At 34.3% G+C, this 24,703-nt stretch overlaps 3 protein-coding genes and 1 long non-coding RNA gene across 5 annotated transcripts; 3 read left to right on the top strand and 1 right to left on the bottom strand.

The window, feature by feature from the left end:
* Positions 1-2,064: 2,064 nt before the first annotated feature.
* LOC130741197 (uncharacterized) lies at positions 2,065-2,949 on the top strand. The gene is made up of 2 exons (XM_057594016.1): positions 2,065-2,347; positions 2,502-2,949. Exons 1-2 carry the CDS (start codon positions 2,080-2,082, stop codon positions 2,654-2,656), a joined length of 423 nt encoding a protein of 140 aa, XP_057449999.1. The 5' UTR covers positions 2,065-2,079; the 3' UTR covers positions 2,657-2,949.
* Positions 2,464-4,406, bottom strand: LOC130741196 (uncharacterized). 2 transcript variants are annotated; one of them, XM_057594013.1, is made up of 6 exons: positions 3,659-4,406; positions 3,461-3,575; positions 3,268-3,349; positions 3,140-3,191; positions 2,969-3,023; positions 2,464-2,870 (listed from the first exon to the last, which is right to left on the bottom strand). In XM_057594013.1, the coding sequence occupies exons 1-6, from the start codon at positions 4,019-4,021 to the stop codon at positions 2,692-2,694; spliced, it is 846 nt and encodes a 281-aa protein (XP_057449996.1). In that variant the 5' UTR covers positions 4,022-4,406; the 3' UTR covers positions 2,464-2,691. The 2 variants fall into 2 exon arrangements, with proteins under 2 accessions (XP_057449996.1, XP_057449998.1); XM_057594015.1 differs by having other exon boundaries at positions 3,140-3,188.
* Positions 4,407-7,101: 2,695 nt separating this feature from the next.
* Positions 7,102-10,195, top strand: LOC130741195 (uncharacterized). The gene is made up of 3 exons (XR_009020342.1): positions 7,102-8,336; positions 8,688-8,745; positions 9,387-10,195. It is a non-coding gene; the product is annotated as an uncharacterized LOC130741195 (long non-coding RNA).
* Positions 10,196-19,901: 9,706 nt separating this feature from the next.
* Positions 19,902-23,903, top strand: LOC130741194 (uncharacterized). The gene is made up of 3 exons (XM_057594012.1): positions 19,902-21,006; positions 22,632-23,174; positions 23,568-23,903. Exons 1-3 carry the CDS (start codon positions 20,146-20,148, stop codon positions 23,667-23,669), a joined length of 1,506 nt encoding a protein of 501 aa, XP_057449995.1. The 5' UTR covers positions 19,902-20,145; the 3' UTR covers positions 23,670-23,903.
* Positions 23,904-24,703: the final 800 nt, after the last annotated feature.

The raw sequence follows: 24,703 nt of genomic DNA, 5'->3' as shown, positions 1-24,703 counted from the left end.
ATTACTGGATTTTTGTGTGAGAAAATGGTGAAACTTGCTAAAGTAATTTGTGTTTTTCTCTGTTAAAAAATGACACCAACATGTCTTTCTGAAAATGAATTTAAATCCAAGCCGATATAGATGAATATCAATTATTATTTATGTGTATGAGAATTAAGAAAAGTGGCTTTTTTTAGTGAATTCTTTCATAAAACTATCAAATTAAATTTAAAAAAAAATTACTTGTAATCGCTGCATGCCACTTGAATAATTATTTACTATTTTTATAAAATCAACTAATCAATAATCATCAATGTAGTTGTTGTGTCTTATCGCAGATTTCATGCACTGCGATTTGTCCAGGAAAAGTTGATCATTATGATCATGCAAATGAAAGGAATAGGAAAGTTGTAGTACCAAAGTGAAGATTCGTCAACAAGAGTTCAAGGAAACCAGCGCACTGTATTATTTGTGGTTTTAAACATAATTAGTAGAGACAAGATCGTGTGGTTGAGGCTAAATAATTGTATTAATTAAGTGAAATAATAGAATTGCGGTTGGCCCGCCGATGTTACAGTTGAATTTGAGTCCACTAGAGATGCGAAATGGTGAGAAGAAAGGAGCTACCATGTAGTACGGTTGGCAGGGATCCTGTGGGTCACAGGAATAGTTCCTCTATGATATGTTGTCACTTGTCAATGTTGTCTCAGATATTATGGTGCATGATGCAAATATTGAACCCTTTTTTTTCGTCTTTCTAGTGTTAATTAATATATCTCACAATTGATAGTCGTAAGCAGGGACGGATGCAGGTTAGTACTCATGGAGGCAAATGCCCCCACGTAATTTTGAAAAAAAATACTAATGATATAGGAGAGTTTCAAGATAATAAGTATTATGTTGTCCACATGTAGAAAATGCCCCCCGTGTAGAAAATACCTTCATATAATGATGTAATGCCTTCATATAGTGTTGTATTTTCAAATTTTAAATAGTAATATGTACTTTTTTATTTTCAAATTTATATGTGTATATTGGCCCCACAACAATAAGTTTCTGGATCCGTCACTGGTCGTAAGACACTGAGACTAATGTATTACTCGCTATAAGTGTATTAAGTACTATGAGGCAGACCAAACCTTTAATCGTGTCATTGGATTCGAAGTTTTAGTGAAGATATCCCAAAGGTGAGTGGTGGTAGCCGTAGGAGGAGGTTGGAGGTTGTGTCATATTTCAGATAAGCTAGTGTTACATGCGTAGCTATGCTAGTCTGCTTCATGGAAACAAACCTTAGATCGTGTCATTGCACTCTAAACTTTAAAGGAGATAGCCCCAAAGTGAGTGGTAGTAACTGGGGGAGGAGGTCGGAGGTGGTGGTATAGGTGGATGGGGGCGGAGGTGAAGTGATCGGTCAAGAGTGGTGTTCCGGTGGGTGGTGTCTGTGGCCAGAGGTTCTGGTGTAGATGGTAGGTAGCGACACAAGTGGTGATTCCAATGGAGGTGGTTGCATGATAGTGGAGGAATGAATAAGAGATAAATAAAAAACCACACTAAAAGAAGAAGAAAATCCACTTATTTAAGTAGTAAAATGACCTGATGTGGTAGAGACCTATTGTCAAGGAAAATCTACCAAAGAAAATGAGAAGTCTCCCTAAATGATGGAGCACGCCCTCAATGGGGAGAGGAGGGAAAATAAAGACGTGTGAGAAGTCTTCTATGTTTGAAAGTTTTTTGATTTGAAGAATTGAAAATCCTCAAGAACTCATTTAAGGCCCTCTACTCTAATTATTTTATGGAATTATCTCAAATTAAGGGTTTTAGTGAAATTTTGAGCTTCAAAACAGGAGAAGCACTCATCTTCCCTTCCCCTCAAAGGCCTCCCTTTTCTTCTTTGGGAACCCCAAACAAAGTCTTGGTATTTACAAGAGCAACCCATCTTTCAAACTTCAAAGCTGATGATAAATATTTTCAGCCCGAACCACATTCAAACTAATCCAAATGCTTTCTTACTCCGTTAGTAGTCCAAATTCGATAGCAACCCAACCCAATTCATCAAAACATTAAAAAAAAAAAAAAAAGAATATCCTTCTAGTTCTAGTTATGAAGCATCTAGGGTTTCGCCATCTGTCGTACACGTGTCTTTATAAATCCAACAGTTTGCGAAACTTCGGGAACTCTCAATTTCCCATTTCCGCGCTTCCCCTTCAGACTGACACCGACTCAGACTGCGAATTCCATCTTCCAGATTCTTCCTTCCGATTCCACCTTCGTGTTCCTCGCAATTCCACCTTCGTCTTCATGAGTAGACAACTTGTCGCAATTGCAAAACACAGATTCAAGCATACGTACCCGATGAAAGGATCACAGGGTATTATTCAAATTCCTCTATTGATAGATGTTAGATTTTCACTTTTCATTTCTAGGGTTTTCAGTTCTTACTTGATGATTGATTAGATGATTTTTTTGCAAATATAAGAGATTAACTTATGAAATCAAATTTGTTATTATTGAAATTGAAACAGGTATATTGGTGACTTCAAAACCTAAGAAACAAGACAACAATGATCCAATAGTTTCCTTTAGCCGGCCGCCACCGCTTCCACCGGTTATAGGACCATTGCTTGCCCTTTCATTGTTGGAGACATGGTGGAACAGCGGTTCTGATGATGATGGTTGATGCCAGCTAATGTGATGTGAGATCATACATACTCTCTACTTGAATAGGATCTTAGAAATAAATGCCAAAAGCTTGAATGCATCGATAAGCAATCGAACCGTGAAACCCCATAGTTTTATGTACCCATCTAGTAGTGGTTTAACCATAGGCTCTATAAATATGCTGTAAATTTTTAGTATCCATGTTAGTATTGCATGAGGCTTTCTTAGGAACCCTGCATCAACAGAGCATAAATATGTATGTATTAGTCGATGTGTTGCGATATGAATGAAATGAAATGAGAAATTTAGTTATGTAGGAAAATTGACTCACATTCAGCTGCATTTGGAAAGGCATCAAATAGTGAAGTCACGGTCTTCAACACTGTCTGATTTCTCAAGAGGAAACAAAATTACCATAGGATTGTCATATTTAGGATGTAGAAAGTAGATTATCATAAGAATCAGAATACTTAGAAGAGTTAGATTGTGTTTTTGGAGTTACCAAAACTATGCTTCCAGGTTTGACGGGTGATTCGATTAGTACTTCAGCTCTACTGAATATAATTTTATAGTGAGTATATGTATTACACTATAGATGACTCTTGAGAATTTGATCGTTTTGCTACGTACCTAATGATCATGATTTCTCCTTCTTTTGATAGCTTGAAGAAACTGCAGCCTCTGGTTAAAGGGATCTGTTCCTTTTTCCATTCTAATATACCACAAATATATTCATCAAGCCTTGTATTATTTGTACCTTAGGCTTAGGAAGCAGTAAATAACAAGCAGAAAAAAAATAGTAAATCTAGGATAGGAATATGACCCAAGTGCCAGTTTGCTGCAACAGTTAAATCATCTCCCTCCAATATTTTTCTTGTTCTGAATTTCACATTTTGGCCCATGCTATCAGTAAGCTGCTGCAAGAAATGCATTACTTCCTGCAATGTTATTTTTAGACTTTGTCATGTAGTTAACCATGGCTTATTCGAGTTTAAGTGTGGTTTAGAATTTAGATGCAAACCTTCTTTCCTTGGAATGGTTTGATGAACGTGTAGTCATCAAAGCAAGCATCTTGAGATATGCATTCATCCAATTTTCGTAGCTCCTTGTCATTGATGCATGTGTAGAAGTGATCTACAATCTCTGCTGGAGAGAATGAATTTTGCTCAGATTTGGGGTCTCTGTTTGGTGCTATGGCTGAAATTCTTTTCCTATCCCAAGGTTTTTTTAGGACATTCCTGTTGAAACCAATGCTTTGCAAGTTGCATATTCTTTTGCTGGGAGTGGAAGAGAACCTAAGGGCAAGCTTCTTTGTGATATCAGAGTTTATTACCGGGCAATGAAATGAAGAAGCTCTAATTGGGAATTTAACTAGAACATCCATTAGTATGTTTTCTTGACAAAAATGAACATAGAAAAGTATAGGCAACTGACTAATATATTGTTTTCTTATGTGACTTACTGGAGGGAAAGAACAAAGAGCTTTCTCTAGATTGAGCCAAAGAATCAGTGCCTAGTTTGTTTAGTTTCTCCATTTGCTTTACTGTGTCTGCCTTAACATGAAATCTAAGAATAATACCTCACCACCTTATATTTATTTTTTTGGGTTATTGGGAGGGGTAGTGCCCCACCACACTTCCTTATCACTCATTATTTCACAAGAAAATTAATCACAAGAAATTACTATTGCTAAATTAACTATTAGGCTGATTTTGCTGGTGCAAGAAAATTGTGGCTGGCGTAAACCCCTGCAAAAGTTTCTGGCTGTACATCTTGCATGGTTAGAAGGTAAAATGATGGGGGGTAATCCTTAACTCATTGATACATTTTTAACAATGTAAAAAGGTCCACTTCTGTAAAATGATATCTGACTATTTCTTCGTGTGGAAGGTAGTCCTGAATCTTCCACATAAATATACAATCAGGACAATCAAAACACCACCTAGACAAGCATGACAGAAAAGTTAATTTAACTTATCAAACTGAAACTGCGAGGAAGCAAGATCATTTGGAAACGCAAATATTATTGCTTGCTGTATGTGCATTTGTTTGTCAGAAGATTATGCACGGTGATGGTGGGCGTGCTTCATATCTGCGATACAAACACTGATATTTGTTAATATATTGCCAGCTAGCCTTGAAATTTACACTGAAAAAGATGATAATTCAACTAAAAAATACACGCTGCTCCCTGATTCCTACCCAATTAGCAAATGAAATATTAATAATTATAAAACAATTGACTAAATCCTTTCATATACCAGACACGATTAAGACAGCTTCAAGATCCCATTAATTTACCTGCACGTGTTCATCATTGGCACTTGCAGACGCTGAACAACAATATTATTTCTCTGGAACTATGTACACCTATCATCAATTTTCTGGTCATTCAAAATCAATCAAACCTATACTCAACTACTTGTCATGTGTTGAGCTGAAACGAATCTTGTTGAGTAGCTGGCATGTTCCCTAACCTCCAACAGTGAGACAAAACTGCATTCTTCACCCTCCTTCCAATATAAATTTCTGATAAGCTTATTCAGAGTTCTATATAAACTCCTGGTCCTTTACCTTCTCTTCCACCAATTTCAGACAACATATACATTCAGAAGGTACCAGATTGTTTCAGCTTTGCATATATAAGAACAAGAGAATGAACAACAGAATATTTGGTCATGTTCAACCCGCTGATGTTGTTGTCAACAGGAAGAACCACCGCAGGTTCAAAGACAAAAAGCCTCTTCCAAAAAGAGGCCAGATAAAGTCTAAAATAGCTGCCAATGCTTTTCATTCCATCGTGTCTGCAATTTCCAGAGCCTCTTCATCATCTGACTTGCAATTGCATTCTCCAAGACAAAACTAGTACTCCCTTGTAGCAGGGTTGAACAAAGAACAAGGATCAATGTTGTTGTTTGTATATTGTATCAACTTCATCTAGTTTATCATGTTCCATCCTCTGTAACTTGTATTTTGATTTATATATAGCGCTAGTTTTCAGTTATCCAGTTTTGAATATATGCTTTGTCAATTTTGAGGATGAGTTTTGTACACGTACTTATTTTTGGAGTGAATACGCTTTGATTATCAAAAAATTACCATAGGATTGTCATATTTTGGATAATTACCGTATGCATTCATCCATTTCTTGAGATTTCACATTTTTATTATTATTTTAATCTTTTATTATTATCTTAATCTTTTGTCACATTTTTATATATATTTTTTTGGTTACAAAAATGGAGTATATTATATTACTTTTCAAAAAAATTAAAAACATTAGATACGGATAAAAAAGATTAGATGAAGATAAGATAAAGATAGAATAATATACAACAATAGTCTCTTTTTAGTATTTGGATTGAAGTAGATAAAATTCTTTAACGAATTTATTTTCTTAATTGCTACAATTAAGTTCTAATATACTTTTACTCAACTTAAAAATCTCAAATTATAATTTTTTCAAAAGTGAAATATTTACAAATTTATTTGATTATATCATTGTAAATCTTGTTTCACTTAATTTTTAAAAGTTTTGCAATTAAAACCCAAATAATTTTACTCTACTAAATTTACATTATATTCTCAATCCATCAGCATAAACACCCAAAATATTTGAATTAAAAATAAAGACTGAAACATTTTTTGTATGTGAAAATCAATTGATAGATTGATTTTTCTTACTTTTAAAAGAATGAGGACTTATTTTTTTAAAGTAAGAATGAGGACTTAACTAGTTAAATAATTAACGGAACAAGTAGATGCAATATAAATTAATGGGTATAAAATGAAATTAAATATTTCTTTTATCATGAACTATGCAAAATTCTATTTAAAGAAGAGACAGTGTTTGGGCCAGAAATCCCAGTTTCATGTAACCATGCTTGGGCCAGAAAGCCCAGTTTGGATGAGAGAAAAACGACAAAACAAACAAAACAATTTTTTTAAGTACAAATCAAACATTGACAAAAAAAAAGTACAAAGCAAACAAAACATTTGACCAAAAAAAGTAAACAAAACAGAATCTAACTTAGATGTGCTGTATTTTATTTTAATTAAATGCTTATTTATTTTAAACTCAAACAATGTTTTAACATTTTTCTCTCTTTCTATAAATCTTAATTGCCTATTGAATAAACTCCACAATTTCTTTCCAAAAAAAAAACTCCACAATTTACCGTAAAAAAGGAATCCACAATTTACGTTACTCTTGACCAAGTATAATTAGTTAGTTATTTTCTTTAAAATTTAGATTCCTATTCTTTTGCAGTTGGCACAAATTTTTTACCAAGTCTTTGCAAACGTGTCTTCTAAAACTTTTTTTATAGTATTATTTTAATATTTCTCTTAAAAATCTTGACCGAGTTTTAAGGTGATGAAAGTTTAACTTTGGAAACGGTTTCAAGGTTTTGCCCTATATATATCACGTAGTACGTACAAAGTAGAGAAACTGAGAGAGCAGATAATAATTTCCTTTTTGATTAGAAAAACAAAACAAACTACCTTATTGTTAGTTTCGGAAGTCATGTGCATGTTGCATATTCCCGGATTCGCAATAGTGAATATCTTGGCAATTCTTGTTTGTCAAGATATTAATTATCGCGAATCGAGGATTATGTAGGATGAACAATTTGATTAGCAGCTTATGAGACACCTTCCTCTTCAACATATTCTCTCCTTCCTCCGAACCAATAAAGTTAATGGATATTTTTTATGGGAAATTTTGATGCATCACGTTTCTGTTTCTTTTCATTTATCTTATTTTCTTTTGGTGGTACCAGATTTGCACTTTTGATGTAGTTGTTGGTTTTCCGGTATTTGCTCAGACATTTTCTTATCGTTTTGCTAGCACTAGCCCTTAGGCTTGATTATTTGGCCATTTAAAATCAACTTGTCATTGATCACAGTTGCTACACCAAATTCATGTGGTTTTTAATCGAAAAATATTCAATAATAGTATTAGACAGTCTAATGCCATTTAAAACCAACCTCTGTTAGGCTTTTCCATGTTTCTGATTTTAATTTTAATTATTCAAGTGGTTCATAAATCTAATGCTTCTTTTCTTCAAATTGCAGGGATGTAGAGTACATGCCTAGATATTGTGCAATGTCTTTGACACCACTGTTGATATTGACTTATGTTAGATTTTCTGTTCTTATTTCTTGTCACTTGATGGCGGATTGGATGAATTTGCACATATATAAGAAAATTTGTGATTTTATTTTTGTTATTGAAACAAGTAAATTGGCGACTTCAACACCTAAGAAACAAGAGAACAATGAATCTGCTGTCTTGAGAATTTAATTGTTTTGTTGCGTACCTAATGATCATGATCATGATTTCTCCTTCTTTTGATAACTTGAAGAAACTGCATACTACCTCTGGTGAGTGGGATCTGTTTCTTTCTTCATTCTTCCATATACCAAAAACTTCTCATCAAGCCTTGTGTTGTTTGTACCTTAGGAAACAGTAAATAACAAGCAGAAAAAATAGTAAATCATTTCCTTCAATGTTATTGTTAGACTTTGTAATGTAGTGTAGTTGCTTAGTAGATGTAATTAACCCTGGCTTATATTCAGGTGTGGTCATTATTGAGAGAGATAGATGCCCTCGGTGCAAGGGAAACAAGACTTCCCAGTGAAAGAAGGTGCAGGTTGTGAAGGGGATGCAGCAGTGTCCAGAAGATTGTATTAAAAAGGTAAATTCTGTGCTACCCAGAATTTTTGCTGGGTGTGGTACCCTATGTGATATTTTAAGTTATAATTTTGTTGAAAAAAGGTGAAAGGATTTACTATTGCAATTTTAAAAAGGTTAATAATCGATTTAATGAATAATAACATACACTTTTTAAACTTGTTTATGTTATATAGTACACAATATAAAAATTAAGGTTTTTAGTTCAACTTGCAATTTTGAGAGGTCATCTAAATTCCTTTAATGTCCGGATCTTCTTCCTTCATGCTCCACCCATATTAAACCTCTAAATCTTTCTCCATCCTCTTCCTCTAAGTTTGAATTGTATGTTTTCTATTGCTCTATATAATTTTAGGGTACCACGCCTTGATCTGGATTAAGGTACCACAGCAAGCACCAAGGATGAAGCTGATGTGAGTAGAGATGATTCCTGTATTAGCTTAGGCATTGTAATTTATAATTCAATGTTATATTACTGTGTTTACAATATATATTTTAGTGAAACCAATTGGGTTTGAAAGGTGATACATAATAGTATATTACTGTTAAGTTTCATCGATTTTGGACTTATAGTTTGAGTGTACTTCATAAAAAACCAGAAGTATCAGATTCTGAATTCTGATATAAGACAGTTAACTTGAAAAGGTTGTATCTTAAGTTATAGGACTGGAAATTTAATGATATTTATCTTTATAGAAAGCTTGTAAGGTCTATTTTTTTTTGTAAAATCTCATATGTAGATAACTTATTAACTGAGGCAATCCTTCTAGTTTAGTTTTTTTTTTTTGAGAGTGACTCAGTTCTGGCTGTGGGTTGGGTGTGTGGGGAAAAGAGTAGATCTTGGAACCTAACAAATGAGCTGAATATGATAGATTATTTATTTCCTTTGGTAGCCTGTACTGAGGTGAGTCATATTTTAAGGGAAGGAAATGCGGAGGCGGATGAACTGGCTAAGGAGGGATGTTTCCGTGAGGAACAACTTTGGTCTTTTGAGGGCCAAGGATAAATGCTGACATATTTTGCATCTTGTTTGGTGTTGTTCACTTTTATGCAGGCCGTGGGAAGCTTTTAGGTGCTGTTGCATATTTAAAAAAATAAATAAATATCAATGTATGTTGGTGCCTTGCTGAGATTTCGATATCCGCTAATTGTTGTTGGAGCTTGCTGTTTTTGGCTGCTGTATGCTGGAGCTGATACTGTGGACTGTCGCTGATGTTGATGTTGTTGTTGTCGTTGCTGTTGCTGTTGCTGTCGCTGTTGTTGTTGTCGTTGTGGTGTTTGTTGTTACTGATATCTGTGTTGTTGTTGCTGTTGCTGTCGTCGTTGTTTGCTGTTGCTGATATCTGTTTTGCTGTTGCTGTCGTCGTTGTTTGCTGTTGCTGATATCTTTTTTTCGCTTAACTTTATTCTCGTTGCTGTGTGGTTTATGCTATTTTTCCTGTTTGGTTTTGGAGCTATTTTACTGATGACTATTCAAGTCTGCTACGGACTACGGATTTGCAAAGGAATATTTACTACTGTCTTGATTAATTTCTTTAGTTGCAGTTTGGTTTTCCCAAGTCGGTGGTACTCTTTTTCCTTGATAGGTTTTTATCCTATTGGGTTTTTCCTAGCAAGGTTTTAATGAGGCTACCTCTTGGGATTCTGTTAGAAGCCATTCTGTGGGTTGGTGGTGGGTTTGTGCATTTCCTATTGCACCTTTGCTATTGTAATGGTCTTTCTTGGACATCTTGTACTTCCTCTAGTCTTGGGTCACAATTTTGGCTCAGGCATCATTCTCAATAATATACATTTCATTTTCAAAAAAAAAAAAAAAAAGCTTTGCATATCTCTAACTATTTTAGTCCAACTGAAGTTATTTTGGAAATTAGAAAGGTTGAGTAAGATATTTGTAATGTCAAGATTTTAAATGCAAAACCTTGTTTTCATTTTATTTCACATGTTTAAAGTTTTAAAACTGTGAATAGCTTTTAGATTTCATTATCGATTCTTATGAAAAAATCTAATCCAAACATGCTATAAAATAGCTAATACGGAAGTGAAATGGATATTTTCTTCTTCAGCTAATTAAGCCAACAAGTATACAGATTTAACCATACTTGTGATATTGATAACTGATATAGCAATCTAGCCAGTCAACCTCTTTGATCTTCTCTTCCTCCTACCATTTCTTACCAATTGGCAAAAGAGGCTTTCACCTTTATCAACCTGTTGAGTGTTGAAGTTACCCTTGAAATACTTATAACTCAAATAGCAAGCCTCTGAAAAGCTTGCCACATTCTTCTGGTTCATCCCTATTTTAAAGCATACGGAGCAGTGTAGGAGTAAAACTTCATGTGCTTTGCCATGCTCTTCTTATTATCCCCATCAATCCACCCAGTCACATACTGAATTTTGTAAAGAGTTCCCTTTCTGTGAGGGAAAGGGGTTGCAGATTCTGCAATCCTACACATGTGTAGCCAAACAGGAGGCAGCCCTGAATCTTCCTCATAAATATACAATTAGGACAAGCAAAACATCACCTAGACAAGCATGACAGAAAGGATAATTTAATTTATATCAAAGCGAAACTGTCTGGAAGTAACATCATTTGGAAACACAAACACATTTTTTTTTCTGTTTGTGTATTTGTCAGAAGATTATGCACGCTGATGGTTGTCCTGTTTGTAATTCACACTGAAAAAGAGGACAAAGGCAAAAAAACACACATTGCTCCCTGATTCCCACCCAATTAGCAAATGAAATATTAGTAATTATATCCCTTAAAAGAAAACAACAAGATTGTATCTCTGGAGCTATGTACACCTATCATCAATTTTCAGGTCACTCAAAATCAATAGAATTATAGAACCTATAGATTCGAAGTTCAACTTCTTGTCACATGTTGAGCCGAAAGGAATCTTCTAGAGTCATAAAAATTAGCTGGCATGTTTCCTAACCTCCACCCCTAAGATAGAACTGCTTCACCCTCCTTCCAATACACATTTCTGATAAGCTCATTCAGAGTTCTATATAAACTTCCGGTCCTTTACCTTCTCTTTCACCATTTTCAGATTACATATACATTCAGAAGGTATCAGATTGTTTCAGCTTGCATATATAAGAGAATGAACAGCAGAATATTCGGTCATGTTCAACCTGCTAGTGTTGTTGTCAACAGGAACTGTAGGATCAAAGGCAAAAAGCCTCTTCCAAAACGAGGGCAGATAAAATCCAAGATAGCGGTCAATGCTTTTCATTCCATCCTGTCTGCAATTTCCAGAGCCTCTTCATCATCTGGCTTTCAATTGCATTCTCCTAGAAAAAATTAGTATTGGTTGAATATATGAAGAACAAAGATCGATGTTGTTGTTTGTATATTGTATCAACTTCATCTAGTTTGTCTGTTCCCTCCTCTCCTCGGTCAGCAATATCCAGTTTTGGATATAACTGTCAATTTTTGATAGTGGCATCTAAGTTTAATTGTACGAGGATCATTAATGCATGGAATGATAATACTAATAGTAAGGGTTAAACACTTAAGGGCCCGGGGTGACCAGGATAGGATAAGACAGGATAATAATTATATCCTGTTGTTATCTGTTTTTGTTGCGCCAGCAGGATATGATAACACTATCCTGTCTCCTATCCTATCCTGTCAATCATGTGTAAAAATTATCCTGAGGGGGGAGCTAGGATAGAGCAGGATAGGATACCAGTTATATATTTTCTTTCAGTATCCTAACTCCAAATTAATTTATTTTAATATTATATAATTTATAATTTATAATAATATTAATTAGTAAATATAAAAATATTAATTTAACTAAAATAAAAATTAAATAAATTATTATTCATAAATAGTAAAATAGACTACTCCCTTACAAATATTGATTTATTAATAATAATAGACTAATTTAATATTTTCATCTCCTATTATTTAAAAATTATTTATCTACTTATATAATAATTTAAATATAAATTATTTTTGAAATAATAATATTTTTAATTAAGTTAATTTTTATTGTTTATCACATGTCACAACTAAGTGAAAAACATTGATTACAAATATTGATTTTTTAATAGTAATAGATTAATTTTTTATTTTCATCTCCTATTATTTAAAACTACTTATCTACTTATATAATAATTTATAATTCAAATATAAAGTACTTTTGAAATAATAATATTCTTAATTTAGTTAACTTTTATTGTTAATTATCACGTGTCACAATTAAGTGAAAACCAATCGGTTAACTGCATAATTTTATTTAAAATATAGGGCATCTTCAAAACAATAAAATAGGCTAATTAATAAAATTTAAATTAATTTTATTTATTTTAAAATATAGACTCATTCATGAAAATGTAAAGAAATTAATAGAATGATCAATTTTAAATGTATTTTTTATTCAAATATAAATCTGATACATTTTTCCTTATCATATCCTGTCATTATTCAAATATCATTTTGTACTCACACTCATTAAAGGAGTGCGTAAGAGTGGTATGTGTGCTCGTACTGCCACATGTGCTTAAGCAACTCTCAAGTAATTTTGCTCCAACTATGAGTTCTTAGTTTTTAATTCTTAGCACTATTTATTTGGTCTCACCCAGATTTAGCTCTCTCACTCATTTGGTTCCATGTTTAAATCCAGCCTCCAACACTTTGGTGTGATATTCCATATTCAGTACTTTTTTTTTTGGCTCCTCCAAAGATTTAGGCCAACTTCTGCCATGAGTCTCACCAACCAGGCAACCACACTATTTATACTTTTTATTTTCACAAAATAATAAAATAATTGGATGAGAGAGAAAAAATAATTTTTAATGCTAAGAACTCAAAAAGTAAAACTCCTTATATAAGAATAAGAACCTAGTTCTTATTTTTAAGGACTACGAACTCCACGTCATCCTCTCCAATGGTTAAGAACTCCGTTTTTAGTTTTTAACTCAAAATAAGAACTAAGAACCTTGAATTGGAGATGTTTAAGGTTACATTTTATATTTTCACTATTCATTAATATTGTTTGTTATGGATCCAAACTTATGCTTTAATTATTAACAGTGGGATCAAGGTTAATTGTATCGCTTCCAGTCCTGGCGTGCTAACTCTCTCCCATTAGAAATTTTTTTCATTCATTAAATTCATATATGAGACACTAAAAGAAATCAAGCATGTGTCACTTAACACAAACATCCATTGTTAACAATCATTTTTTAAGGCGATAATAACAATTTATAATATTTAAAAATAAAATGTGGGGTCAGCTCATTGCTATATGGGTGGAAATGAGAAGAAAGAATATAGAAGAAAAATAAAGTGATTGTTAGAGAGAAAGAGAATAGAGAACCAAATAGAAAGTGAGATAATATTTACATATTTACTTTTTTTTTAGGCTTAATTGCAACTTTGGTCCCCGATGTTTACCAATATCACGATTTTGGTCCCCCACCTAATTTAATTACATGGATGGTCCCCAACGTTGTAGGCAGTGTGCAACGTTAGTCCTACCGTTTATTTCTTAATGGAGGAGGCTTACGTGGACGTCCAATTGGAGAGAGAAATGAGGTATGAGGAGAGAGGGAAGCACGTGAGTATCACGTGACCCTTATCTGAACCCATTATACCCAAACCCCTGACCTCCCTAGAACGAAGAAGGTAACACGATTTAGATCCCTAGGGTTTCAGATTTGGGTATAATGAGTTCATATAAGGTTCACGTGAGTTCACGTGATACTCACGTGCTTCCCTCTCTTCTCATACCTCATTTTTTTCTCCAACTAGACGTCCACGTAAGTCTCCTCCATTAAGAAATAAACGGTAGGACTAACGTTGCACACGACCTACAACGTCGGGGACCATTCATGTAATTAAATTAGGTGAGGGACCAAAATCGTGGCATTGGTAAACGTCGGGGACCAAAGTGGCAATTAAGCCTTTTTTTATTATTTTCTAAAAAAAATTATAATATTAATTAAAATTATTATTACTTTTTTTTTGAAGCACTTAGTACTATTATTTTATTTTATAAAACTATAAATTATTGTTTCCATGTCTTCTGTTTTATTTCCCTGTTGCCGGCTACCCGAGCCCTTCTCTTCTCTTTTAACCCTTTTCTTCAGTTTGAACTTTGAAGTCCACGTTCAAAAAAACTTTGAAATTTAGATATTAGGTTAGAATTATTTTATTTTATTACTTTTATCTTTTATATTTTATTTTATTACTTTTATCTCTATCTATTTAAGGTGACCCCTAATGTGGACCACTTTTTTTAACCTACTATAACAGGTCAACACATCTTTTTTTTAAAATATGTAATATATGACAATTTTTTAATAATGTTTTTTCTTAAAAAATATAATGTGTTGACCTGCTATACCAAGTCAAAGTAGGTGGTGTAAAATTACACCACCTAAAAATGGTGCATGTTCTCCCTCTATTCAAAACAAAAAATAATAGTTTTCTGTTGGAGGAAAAAAAGAAAAAGATAAGTACGGCCCAGAAAGCCCAGTTTGGGGTTATTTTTTTTATGAAACGGGTTTGAAAAAACCACAAAGCAAACAAAAATATAAAATCTTTTTTTTTTGAAAGGGAAAATATAAAATGCAACCTTAATTAGTTCTTTTGTATTTTATTTTAATTAAATACTTATTTATTTTCTCTCTTTTCTTATTAACCAAAAAAAATCCTAATTATTGAATAAATTCCACAATTTACCATTTCAAACAAAAAATCCACAGTTTACGTTGCTCTTGACCAGGTATAAATTTTCTTCATAATATACCAATTCTTTTGCACCAAGTTTCTAGCAAAAGAATTGGAGAACAAAACTCCTTATGTTTAATTAACGTAAAGCTTTCCAGCGGGATTAAATCAAAATTTTGGACCAAGTCTTGAAGCAATTGTAAACGTGTCTTCCATATATCTCTTAACAAAATTTACCGAGTCTTGTGGTGATGAGAGTTTAACGTCGGAAACAGTTTCAAGCTCTTCCCCTATATATTAGTACAAAGGAAAAAAGGGAAGCCCAGAGAGCAGATAGCAATTTTGTCTTTGATAGGAAAAATAAAAACAAACTACCTGCGTGGAGTGGATTTAACATCATCAACTACAATTTTGGTGGAAAGTTTAGTTTCCACCATGTTATAGTTCTCATTGCTATTGGAATAGGTATATGATGCTAAAATGCTTCCCTCTTATTTTGCACCATCGAATGTGCTGGTAATAATGTGGGGAAACTTTCTAACATCTTATTGACCTATTCGAATATGCTATGGGAACTATAATATAGTGGGAACATTTGATCGGGGGTAACAGTTGCAGCGCGTGGTTGGACATTTTCTAGGGAGTATATAAAAATTCCTATTGTCTGTAATCAGATTTTTTTTTTAATTAAATACCTTATTTTATTTAATTCTTATACTATCTTGTTACACAAGCTTATTCAATTTGTGCGTTGATGTCTATACTTCTCTTAATATTGGTAAAATGGTCGTGATTGATGAAATGTTTACACCAACAGTTTTTGATTGATTTTTCATTTTCTACTTTATTTGGATAGCAGGGTGGTTTGCCGTTATGAGTTGAGGATTTCAAAACCATGGTTTTGATAAAAGTTACAAAAGGCATGGTTTTAAGCATGCGTGCAGGAATTCCTTGGAAGGCTTCAACGGTTCGACAGTCACGGTTGCTCTTATATGCGTTTTCTAGTTTTTTCTTATTAGCGGTGGTTCTATCTTTTTGCGGTGATTGTAGCCAAGTATGATGCGCACCAAGGAGAGCCTTTGGTCTCGATGACCTCATGTTTATGGGAATGAGCTCTTTATTGCTTGCTGATGCGATGGGTACTCCCTTTTGTGACCTTAGCCTGGACTTATTTGTTTCTTTTTGTAATGCTTTTATCAAAGAACAGTAAATTCTCCATTCTCACTTTCTATTTAACAAAATGAGAGATTAGTCTATACTTCTGTAATTTGTTGCAAGCTCACTGGACAACTTTTTTTCTTGTCCAAACCAGTCACCTGGCTGTTATGTAAGGGTGTATATGCATTAATTGAGCCGTGTTACCTCATCTCTAACTCAAGCCCATACTCTAAACAATGAGGCCCATGTTCATATTTAGTTTTGGGTCAGCTAGAGGCAAATCATATAAATAGTGACATTGTCAACCTCATTTTGAAAAAGAAAAATCTTTCTAATGTGACAAATTGGATATCGATCTTGAAGATGAAACGCGCAAGGATCTAGAGCTAAGGGAAACAGAGACGTACGTGAAGGGATGGAGGTTTCGTTCTTACCATAGGGACGGCAACGATTCACCTCCACTCCAACAGTACTATGGGTGAAAAAAACCCGAGATTTGTTGGGTACCTCTCTAGTTATGTAGGAGAAAATATGGATGCTGAACGCTACACTCTATGCTATGGAGATGAAACTGAAGCTAGTTTTCCCAAACATTATTTTTTAATCATAATTTTTCAGTTATCAACTATCAACTACACCCTCCGTTCCAAAACGATTGTAGTTTAAGGTTTTAACTCAAAGTTTAAGAGTTCATTAATTAATGTTATAATTTGACTGAAAAACCCTTATTTAATATGAGTTATAGGAAAGAGAGAGAATACAATTTAGTGGTAAACTAATTGGTGAGAATTGTGATTGGTGGAAATAAGATGTAATACTTGGGAAATACAATATTAAATGAGGGTATGAGTGGAAGAAAATCAGATAAAGTGCTTTGGATATGTATGACAAGGGGTTGTTTCGCCCATGGCTTAAAACTCGGTATATTTTTTTCCTGTACTAGGAGAAGAGCGTTTTGGAGATAAGCGTGGAAGAAAATATTGGGGATTAGGGATTTCCTGGGTATTTTTTTAAAGGGGTTCTAGGCTATTATCTAATATTATAGGTTTATTCTGCAATTAAATTATTTAATAAATTAAATAGTATGAAAATGTTAAATAAAAAAGTTTGATTAAATGAGGTGGATAATGTAAGCACACATGTTATAACATGATTGGTACACTTGAGCAATGGGTGATTTAACCCAAATTTTACCATGGGTTATTTAGACAACCCCCTAATAATGAATGTCAATTTGTATCTTTAGGCTATGTTTGACATTTCAAGCAAAAAAGCTAACTAAAAGTTGAAAAACTAACTTTGAAAGCTTACATGCTAGCTAGTAGTTGAAAAGCTATCTAATTGAAAAAAGTGTTTGGTTAAAACTAACTGTTGAACAAACTGAAATTGTAAAACGACATAAAAGGGTATCTAATATAATTCTTTTTATATTTATTTACACATCAATACCTACATGATATTAAAATAATTACTACTTTAAATATTTTAGTTTAGTTCAAATTATTTCTCATCCCAAAAGTATAATGTTATTTTTTAAAATATTATGGCCTCTGTCATTCACCCCCTGTCTCCGCCCCTGCCCAAAGAGGCATGAAGAGAATATTTGGTTGTACCTGAAATACTTATAAGGAGAAGTTTTTAATACTTGATAGTGAAAACATTGGTGGTCGTCAAGGATTGAACATAACTCTCTAATTTTGGGTCGAACCAGGATAAATGTTGTGTGTGTGTGCATTATCAACTGCCCTCTACGGCTCTACTCTATTCTATCATCTACACATCATCTCCCTATACGGTATGTTTAATTGAAAACATCGTAAGAAACCTTCAGTGGAGGAGTCAATTCTGATCAAATTCCATAAAGGTCATCCAACCTTCTTGTTTTGTCCCTGTGGTTTCCCTAACCCACTAGTATGCGATGCCAACATGTCATATGCAGACCCCGTCAAGAAGGAATCATTGTGATTTCCCGACCACATCACAACGTCATTCCTCTCGCTAGGTTAATGTCTAGATGACATAATCTCTTGGTGAAACCGACAAAGAATAAATTGGGAAAATAGAAAAGATTTATATCCCCTACTCGCTTGTAAAAGCATGTGATCAAGGGAGTGACTCAAAATATCTAAGAAATTTCCTGAGTAGATATTTGCTCCATGCATGGCCTAACTGGGCATGCGTTAAAATCCGATGGTCTTTCTTTCCTCCATCTTCTACAACCTGATTTTGGTTCAAAATAAAGTACATCAATTAATCAAACATAATCTAGTTAATGAAATTCATTTAGTTGAATTATCATATTTATCCTATAAATTGATCAATCGACTAAAACTTACATCGACTATGTGAGGGTTATAAATAATTCCTGAGAATACAAATGGGAATTAGGCATGACAACCAAACGAGTTTAGCTCTTCGCCTCTCCCTCACTCTCATCCCCGCCATGAATGAGGTGGATTCAGGAACGAGTTGAATTGAAAATAGTAATAATCCTAAGAAAACTTATGTATACCTTTTTTTTAATATTTGATACCGTATTTTTTTTATTCACTATTTTCATTAAAATTAAAGACTAAAGTGAGACCACTTAAAATAAAAATGAATGACCAAAATATAATATTTCTTGAGATGATTGATTAAAACTAAATCCGGATAAAATATGAGCGACTAAAAATATTCAACTAAAAATATGACGCAATAGTACGTAAAAAATTAAAACATTGTAAGAAAAACAATCCATTCTGCTGTTGACTAAATTAAAAAATCTGTTGTTTAGCAATAACAAGATGTAACCATCTCGTTGAGTGAGAATTCTAGCATAGAAAAATTGGCAACACCGTTTTGTGCATTCGCTGTCAATTTTGCTCCATAAGTATAATAAAAATTGAGTTCGTTGTTTTGTTATTTTCCCTTAAAAGGAATTGACTTTGTTCGCGGGTTAAGAAAGTGCTGTTTTATTCAGAAAAGCAACATTACCCTGGAAAATTTAGTTTTCAATTTAAAATGTAATGGAAGTGCAAATCAAAGTTTGTTAAATATAAAAACATATTCATCTTATGTCAAAGTGAGTGAATACTAACGTCAGAGTTAGCACTAACTTCAAATGTGGGTACCTAATCATACTCTTCGTCATTAGTTATTAGTAACAATTACAAATACCACACCTAAAAAAATATATGAATTATGTAGATTTAGTATATCACACATAATTATGAAATTTGTCGATATATTCATGCACTGTTTTTTTCTTCAAAAAAGGAATTTCAAATTTGTATTATTCTTCAAAAAAAAAAGGAAGGACTTGTATTGTAATTTTGTTGTGATTATTATACATAGTCATTAAGGACAAGCTAAAAGAAAGTAAAATCCAAACGCTAATTACCTTAAGTTAAGCTAGGTTTGCGGATGAGAAAGAGCTGTTTGTCAGGTTGAATGCGACTTAGTGAGCGTTGCAAAGTATTTGTTAACCACTTAATCTACTTAAAAAGATAAAAACAAAGATAACCAATTAATCATCATTTTCCATTTATATCCTCTGATAGAACCCCGCCAAAACCAAAACATTGTACGTTTCTCTTACTCTGGTTACTTGTAGTACCTTCCTCATACTTGTTTATCCATCAAAATCATTCACTTAACTCAACTTAATCTGAATCTCCATATATAATCAACATTAATATTAATTAAACTATTCATAAACTCAACACATTTTTATAAATATTGAAATTTGAGGATACTATAGTGTGCTAGCTAGCTGCAACCTGTCACCTCTGCATGCTCTCTCAACTTTACCCTCACCTCTCTTCCTTCTTCTCCTCGTTCTCATCGATTTCACTCTCTCATTCTTCATTCATTCTTCTCAATTTCAAATTTCTCTGTAACTAACTGCATTTGTTTGTTACAACAGAAACTCATTCAGTTAGCTAGATTGGAAAATAAAACAACAACAACAAAAAAAATTTAGAAAATGAAAGAAACAGAGAAATTAATTTGGGAACAGAGAAACAGCAACACTACCACAACACAGTCACGTTCTTCACACTCACCCAAGCTAATGCTATGGCTTATCCTCTTCGTTTCTCTCCTGTACTTCCTCTACACTTACAACCTCCTTTCCACTTCAAGCGCGTGCACCCACGCGCCACTCTCCGTCCACCGTGTCTCTTCCACTTCCACCCTTCTTCACAATGCCACTGCCAATAATGCTTCCTCAAACCTCCGCCACCATCGGAAAACGGAGCTCCGCCACGTGGTGTTCGGAATCGCCGCGTCGGCGAAGCTCTGGGAGCAGAGGAAGAACTACATTAAGCTCTGGTACAAGGCAAAAGAGATGAGAGGAGTGGTGTGGCTGGACGACGTAGTGAAAACAGATCCGGCGGAAGGTTTGCCGCTGGTGAGAATCTCCACCGACACATCCAACTTCCCGTACACGAACAAGCAAGGTCACCGCTCGGCGATTCGAATCTCGAGAATCGTGTCTGAAACGCTGCGTTTAGGGATGAAGGATGTGCGGTGGTTTGTCATGGGCGACGACGACACCGTTTTCGTCGCCGAGAATCTGCTCCGGATTCTCAACAAGTACGACCATAATCAATTCTATTACATTGGGAGCTTATCGGAGAGTCATTTGCAGAACATTTTCTTCTCGTATGGAATGGCCTACGGCGGAGGAGGGTTTGCTATCAGCTACCCTTTGGCGAAAGCTCTGCTGAAAATGCAGGACCGTTGCATTCATAGGTACCCGGGTCTCTATGGTTCTGATGATAGAATGCAAGCTTGTATGGCTGAACTCGGTGTTCCACTCACCAAGGAAATCGGTTTTCACCAGGTTTGTTACTCTCTATCTCTTTATCAATTTTCAATTTAATTATCATCACTCTATTATTTCTGTGTCTTATGTGCTATTTACTGTGTGATATATATATATGATGAATTGTGTTATGTGTAATTGGTATGAGCTTCTATTATCTTGATTCAGCTAATGGGGGAGTGGGACAATGTTATGTTTTTTGTTCTGAGTGAGTGGAAGAAGAAGGATTGCCCAGTTTTGGGTTGTGACAGATTCAGTGGTGAAAGCTAGCTAGGCCTAGAACTTTCCATATTACTGTGGTTGGTAACTTGTAACTACCACCTTTCCTGTGTTTTGTTTTTGTCTACCTAAAATGATTGAAGCCATGAAAGGTGTCGGTGACTTCTGCTGTGCATTGATTCAACTCTGTTTCTGTTTAGTAATCTTTTCATACTTAATGACCATCTTAATTCCTGAAGCTGTTTAATTTAATGCTTTTAACTATCATAAAGGTCAGCACTTAATTTAATTAAGATAAATATATAATAGTCAATTGTAGTAAATTAAGTTCAAGTACTACTATATATGCAACTGAAAAATAAAATATGGAAAATTTCATTGTTTAGGGTGCTTGTGGTATTATATTAAAATGAATTGAGAGAATCAATTTTGTTAATGTAATTTGTATTTTATTTTTTGACCTGTTTGGTGCATTCTTACCCCACACACCAATAAATAGATAAAGCTATTATATTGGCCATCAAGTTTAAAGGCATTGCATGACCCTAGATTTATGGCTGGTCCCACGTTCTACCATGCCCTGGCTACACTGCAATTACAACAGAGACCAAACAGAGTGTACAAATTAAGAGACTGGAAGAACAAATATAAGTTTAGAAATTATAAAGAACTTGAAAGCATGTTTAGATTGTCTTATATGCATGTATGATGTATGCATTGTGCTTTAATTACCAACCTATTAAAACTGGTTAGTAAATTTGTTGTTACTTGTTACTGAAGTGGATTGGTTAGATAATGATAAATGATCCTTTTGTTTCTAACTGCAAATCTCTTTAGTCTTTACAAACAAAATACATCTTTTTAGGGAGAGTGGGTGGTGGACAGCCATAAGTGTCTTCTTTTTAAATTGACAATTGACATAGTTTCTAAAATTTGACTTATGTCAACATTCAGATTGCAACATCTCCACTTTGGAGTGGAATTTTAGGTATTTGGGCATTTTGGCATTAAACAATTCAGGTTTTAAGTAGTTGCCATGTCCAAATTGAGCTGGCAGGACAAGCAATGATGAGTATTTTTGTTGTCTTTTCCCCTAATTAGGCATTTTATCTTTTGTAACTGTGCTTGGTCGTTCTGGATTGTTAGCGTGTTTGGATTGGTTTTGCTTTTCTAGAATCAATTCTGAAACCACTACTCACATAAGTTTATTCCCAGAATTGGTTCTGACTTTAGGATCAATTGTAAAAGGTTTTCCAAACATGCATTGTCTTCTAAAGGAGAACCATGATATTTTATCTTAAATTGTGAGTAAATCATGATAGTAATGGTATTTTATATTGCTTGATCAATCAATGAGATTGGATGTATCCCTCCATGCTATTCTGCAAGCAATTCCACTGACAGCCCTTGGTTTATTGAAACAGTATGATGTGTATGGGAACCTGTTGGGCCTTCTTACATCTCATCCTGTGACTCCATTGGTTTCACTTCACCATCTTGATGTGGTTGAGCCGATCTTCCCCAATGTCACTAGAGTAGAAGCACTTCAACGGCTTACCATACCAATGAGGCTCGACTCTGCAGGGCTCATTCAGCAATCCATCTGCTATGACAAAAAAAATAGCTGGACAGTTTCAGTTTCATGGGGTTATGCTGTTCAGATATTTCGAGGCATATTTTCGCCCCGGGAGATAGAAATGCCTTCAAGAACATTCCTGAATTGGTATAGAAGAGCAGATTACACTGCATACGCATTCAACACACGCCCGGTTACCCGAAACCCATGTCAGAAGCCTTTTGTGTTTTACATGTCAAAGGCAAAACTCAATTCTACAATGCAGCAGACAGTGAGTGAATATGAAAGGCATCGCGTCCCTCATCCGGAATGTCGGTGGAAGATGGCTGATCCTTCTGCTCTTGACAAAGTTGTTGTATATAAGAAGCCAGACCCACATCTATGGGATAGAGTAAGTGCTTTTCACATCAATTTTCCTTACTATATAATGTGAGCCTACCACATATGCAAATGTCATTAATTAGTGATGACATATCATTAGCAAGTCTAACTAATGCCAGTGCTAAATTCTAGCCTGTTTTGAGTGTTTTTATGCTTCAAATCTTAATTTGCAAAAGCAAAACCTGATTGTGGTATCATTTGTTGAGAAATTAATGTTTGACATTAAAACTGATTTGAACTAATTTGACATAGTTATAAGTTACTTGTTTTAGAGCAAAAGTTAGTTACCCAAAACTCTGCATATAATAAGCATTGTATGAATGAGAAATGGTTACTCTTTTTTTTCACATATCATAATAGTTAATGTGGTTTGTTTTGGGTGTTTTGTTGATATATTTGGCAGGCTCCAAGGAGAAACTGTTGCAGAGTAATGAAGCCAAACAAGAAAGGAACCATGGTGATAGATGTGGGTATATGTAGAGATGGTGAGGTAAGCGAAGCTTAGCTGTGGAATGTGGCTGACTAATATTAAGTTCTTGTCTATTTTCTGTGAGCTTATTTAATTTCTTCATTTATTGGGTCTCAAAGTGAGATTTTGTCATTTTTCCTGGCTCACTCATGTGGGTTGGGGTGTGAAAAGGTGTTTGTAATTTTTTATTCTTGTAATTATTTTAGATTACAAATGTAAAATTTGTAGTTTAATATAATGAAATAAAGTGAATTTTCATTTTGTAGTTTACTTTTCCTTGCGGGAGATAATCTTTAAAATTCAGTGCATGCACTAGAATAAGAATAAATCAGATGGGTGCTTAGCAGAGAACCTAGCTACCACTCATTCTCGTCAGAACAGAAACTAGAAATTACTGATCTTATCGAGTTGCTATTCCTAATTTTAACTGAGTTGTTATTACATACACGTACGTAAACAAATAAGACTCAGAAAATTTCTTATCCCACTTTTTTTGGTTCACATTAAGGAGGAAGCACTTTCTTTTTACACTAACCTGTTTGCTACTTGTGACAGTGTGAACCCAAATTGTATTTCTACTCCTCAGTTAGCTACCTTTCCAGAGGCTGGCATAGCAGACTTGGTGAAGCCAATTTTGAAGGAGGAGGTTTTTTCAGCAATTCAGCATATGGGTTCCTTCAGAGCTCCGGGACCTGATGGCTTTCAGGCTTGCTTTTATAAGAGGTATTGGGACGTGGTGGGGGATTCTGTCTTCTCCTTTATCCATGACACTTTTGAGCTTGGGCACTTTGATCCTTATATCGCTGAGACCCTTATTGTTTTAATTCATAAAGTTGATAATCCAAAATCCTTTAAGGAATTGCGGCCAATCAGCTTATGCAATGTCCTCCATAAGCTTATTTCGAAGATCATGGTCAATCGGATCCGCCCCTTCATGAATGATCTTGTGAGTCCTTTCCAGAGCAGTTTTATTCCTGGGAGGAGTACCACAGATAATGCTATTGTGCTCCAGGAGGTAGTGCACTCCATGATGAAGACTAATCGGCGGGAAGGATATGTCATCTTTAAGT

The sequence above is a fragment of the Lotus japonicus genome, chromosome 2 (genome assembly GCF_012489685.1).
Source record: "Lotus japonicus ecotype B-129 chromosome 2, LjGifu_v1.2".
Lineage (NCBI taxonomy): Eukaryota > Viridiplantae > Streptophyta > Magnoliopsida > Fabales > Fabaceae > Lotus > Lotus japonicus.
This window is presented reverse-complemented; position numbering and strand designations above follow the sequence as displayed.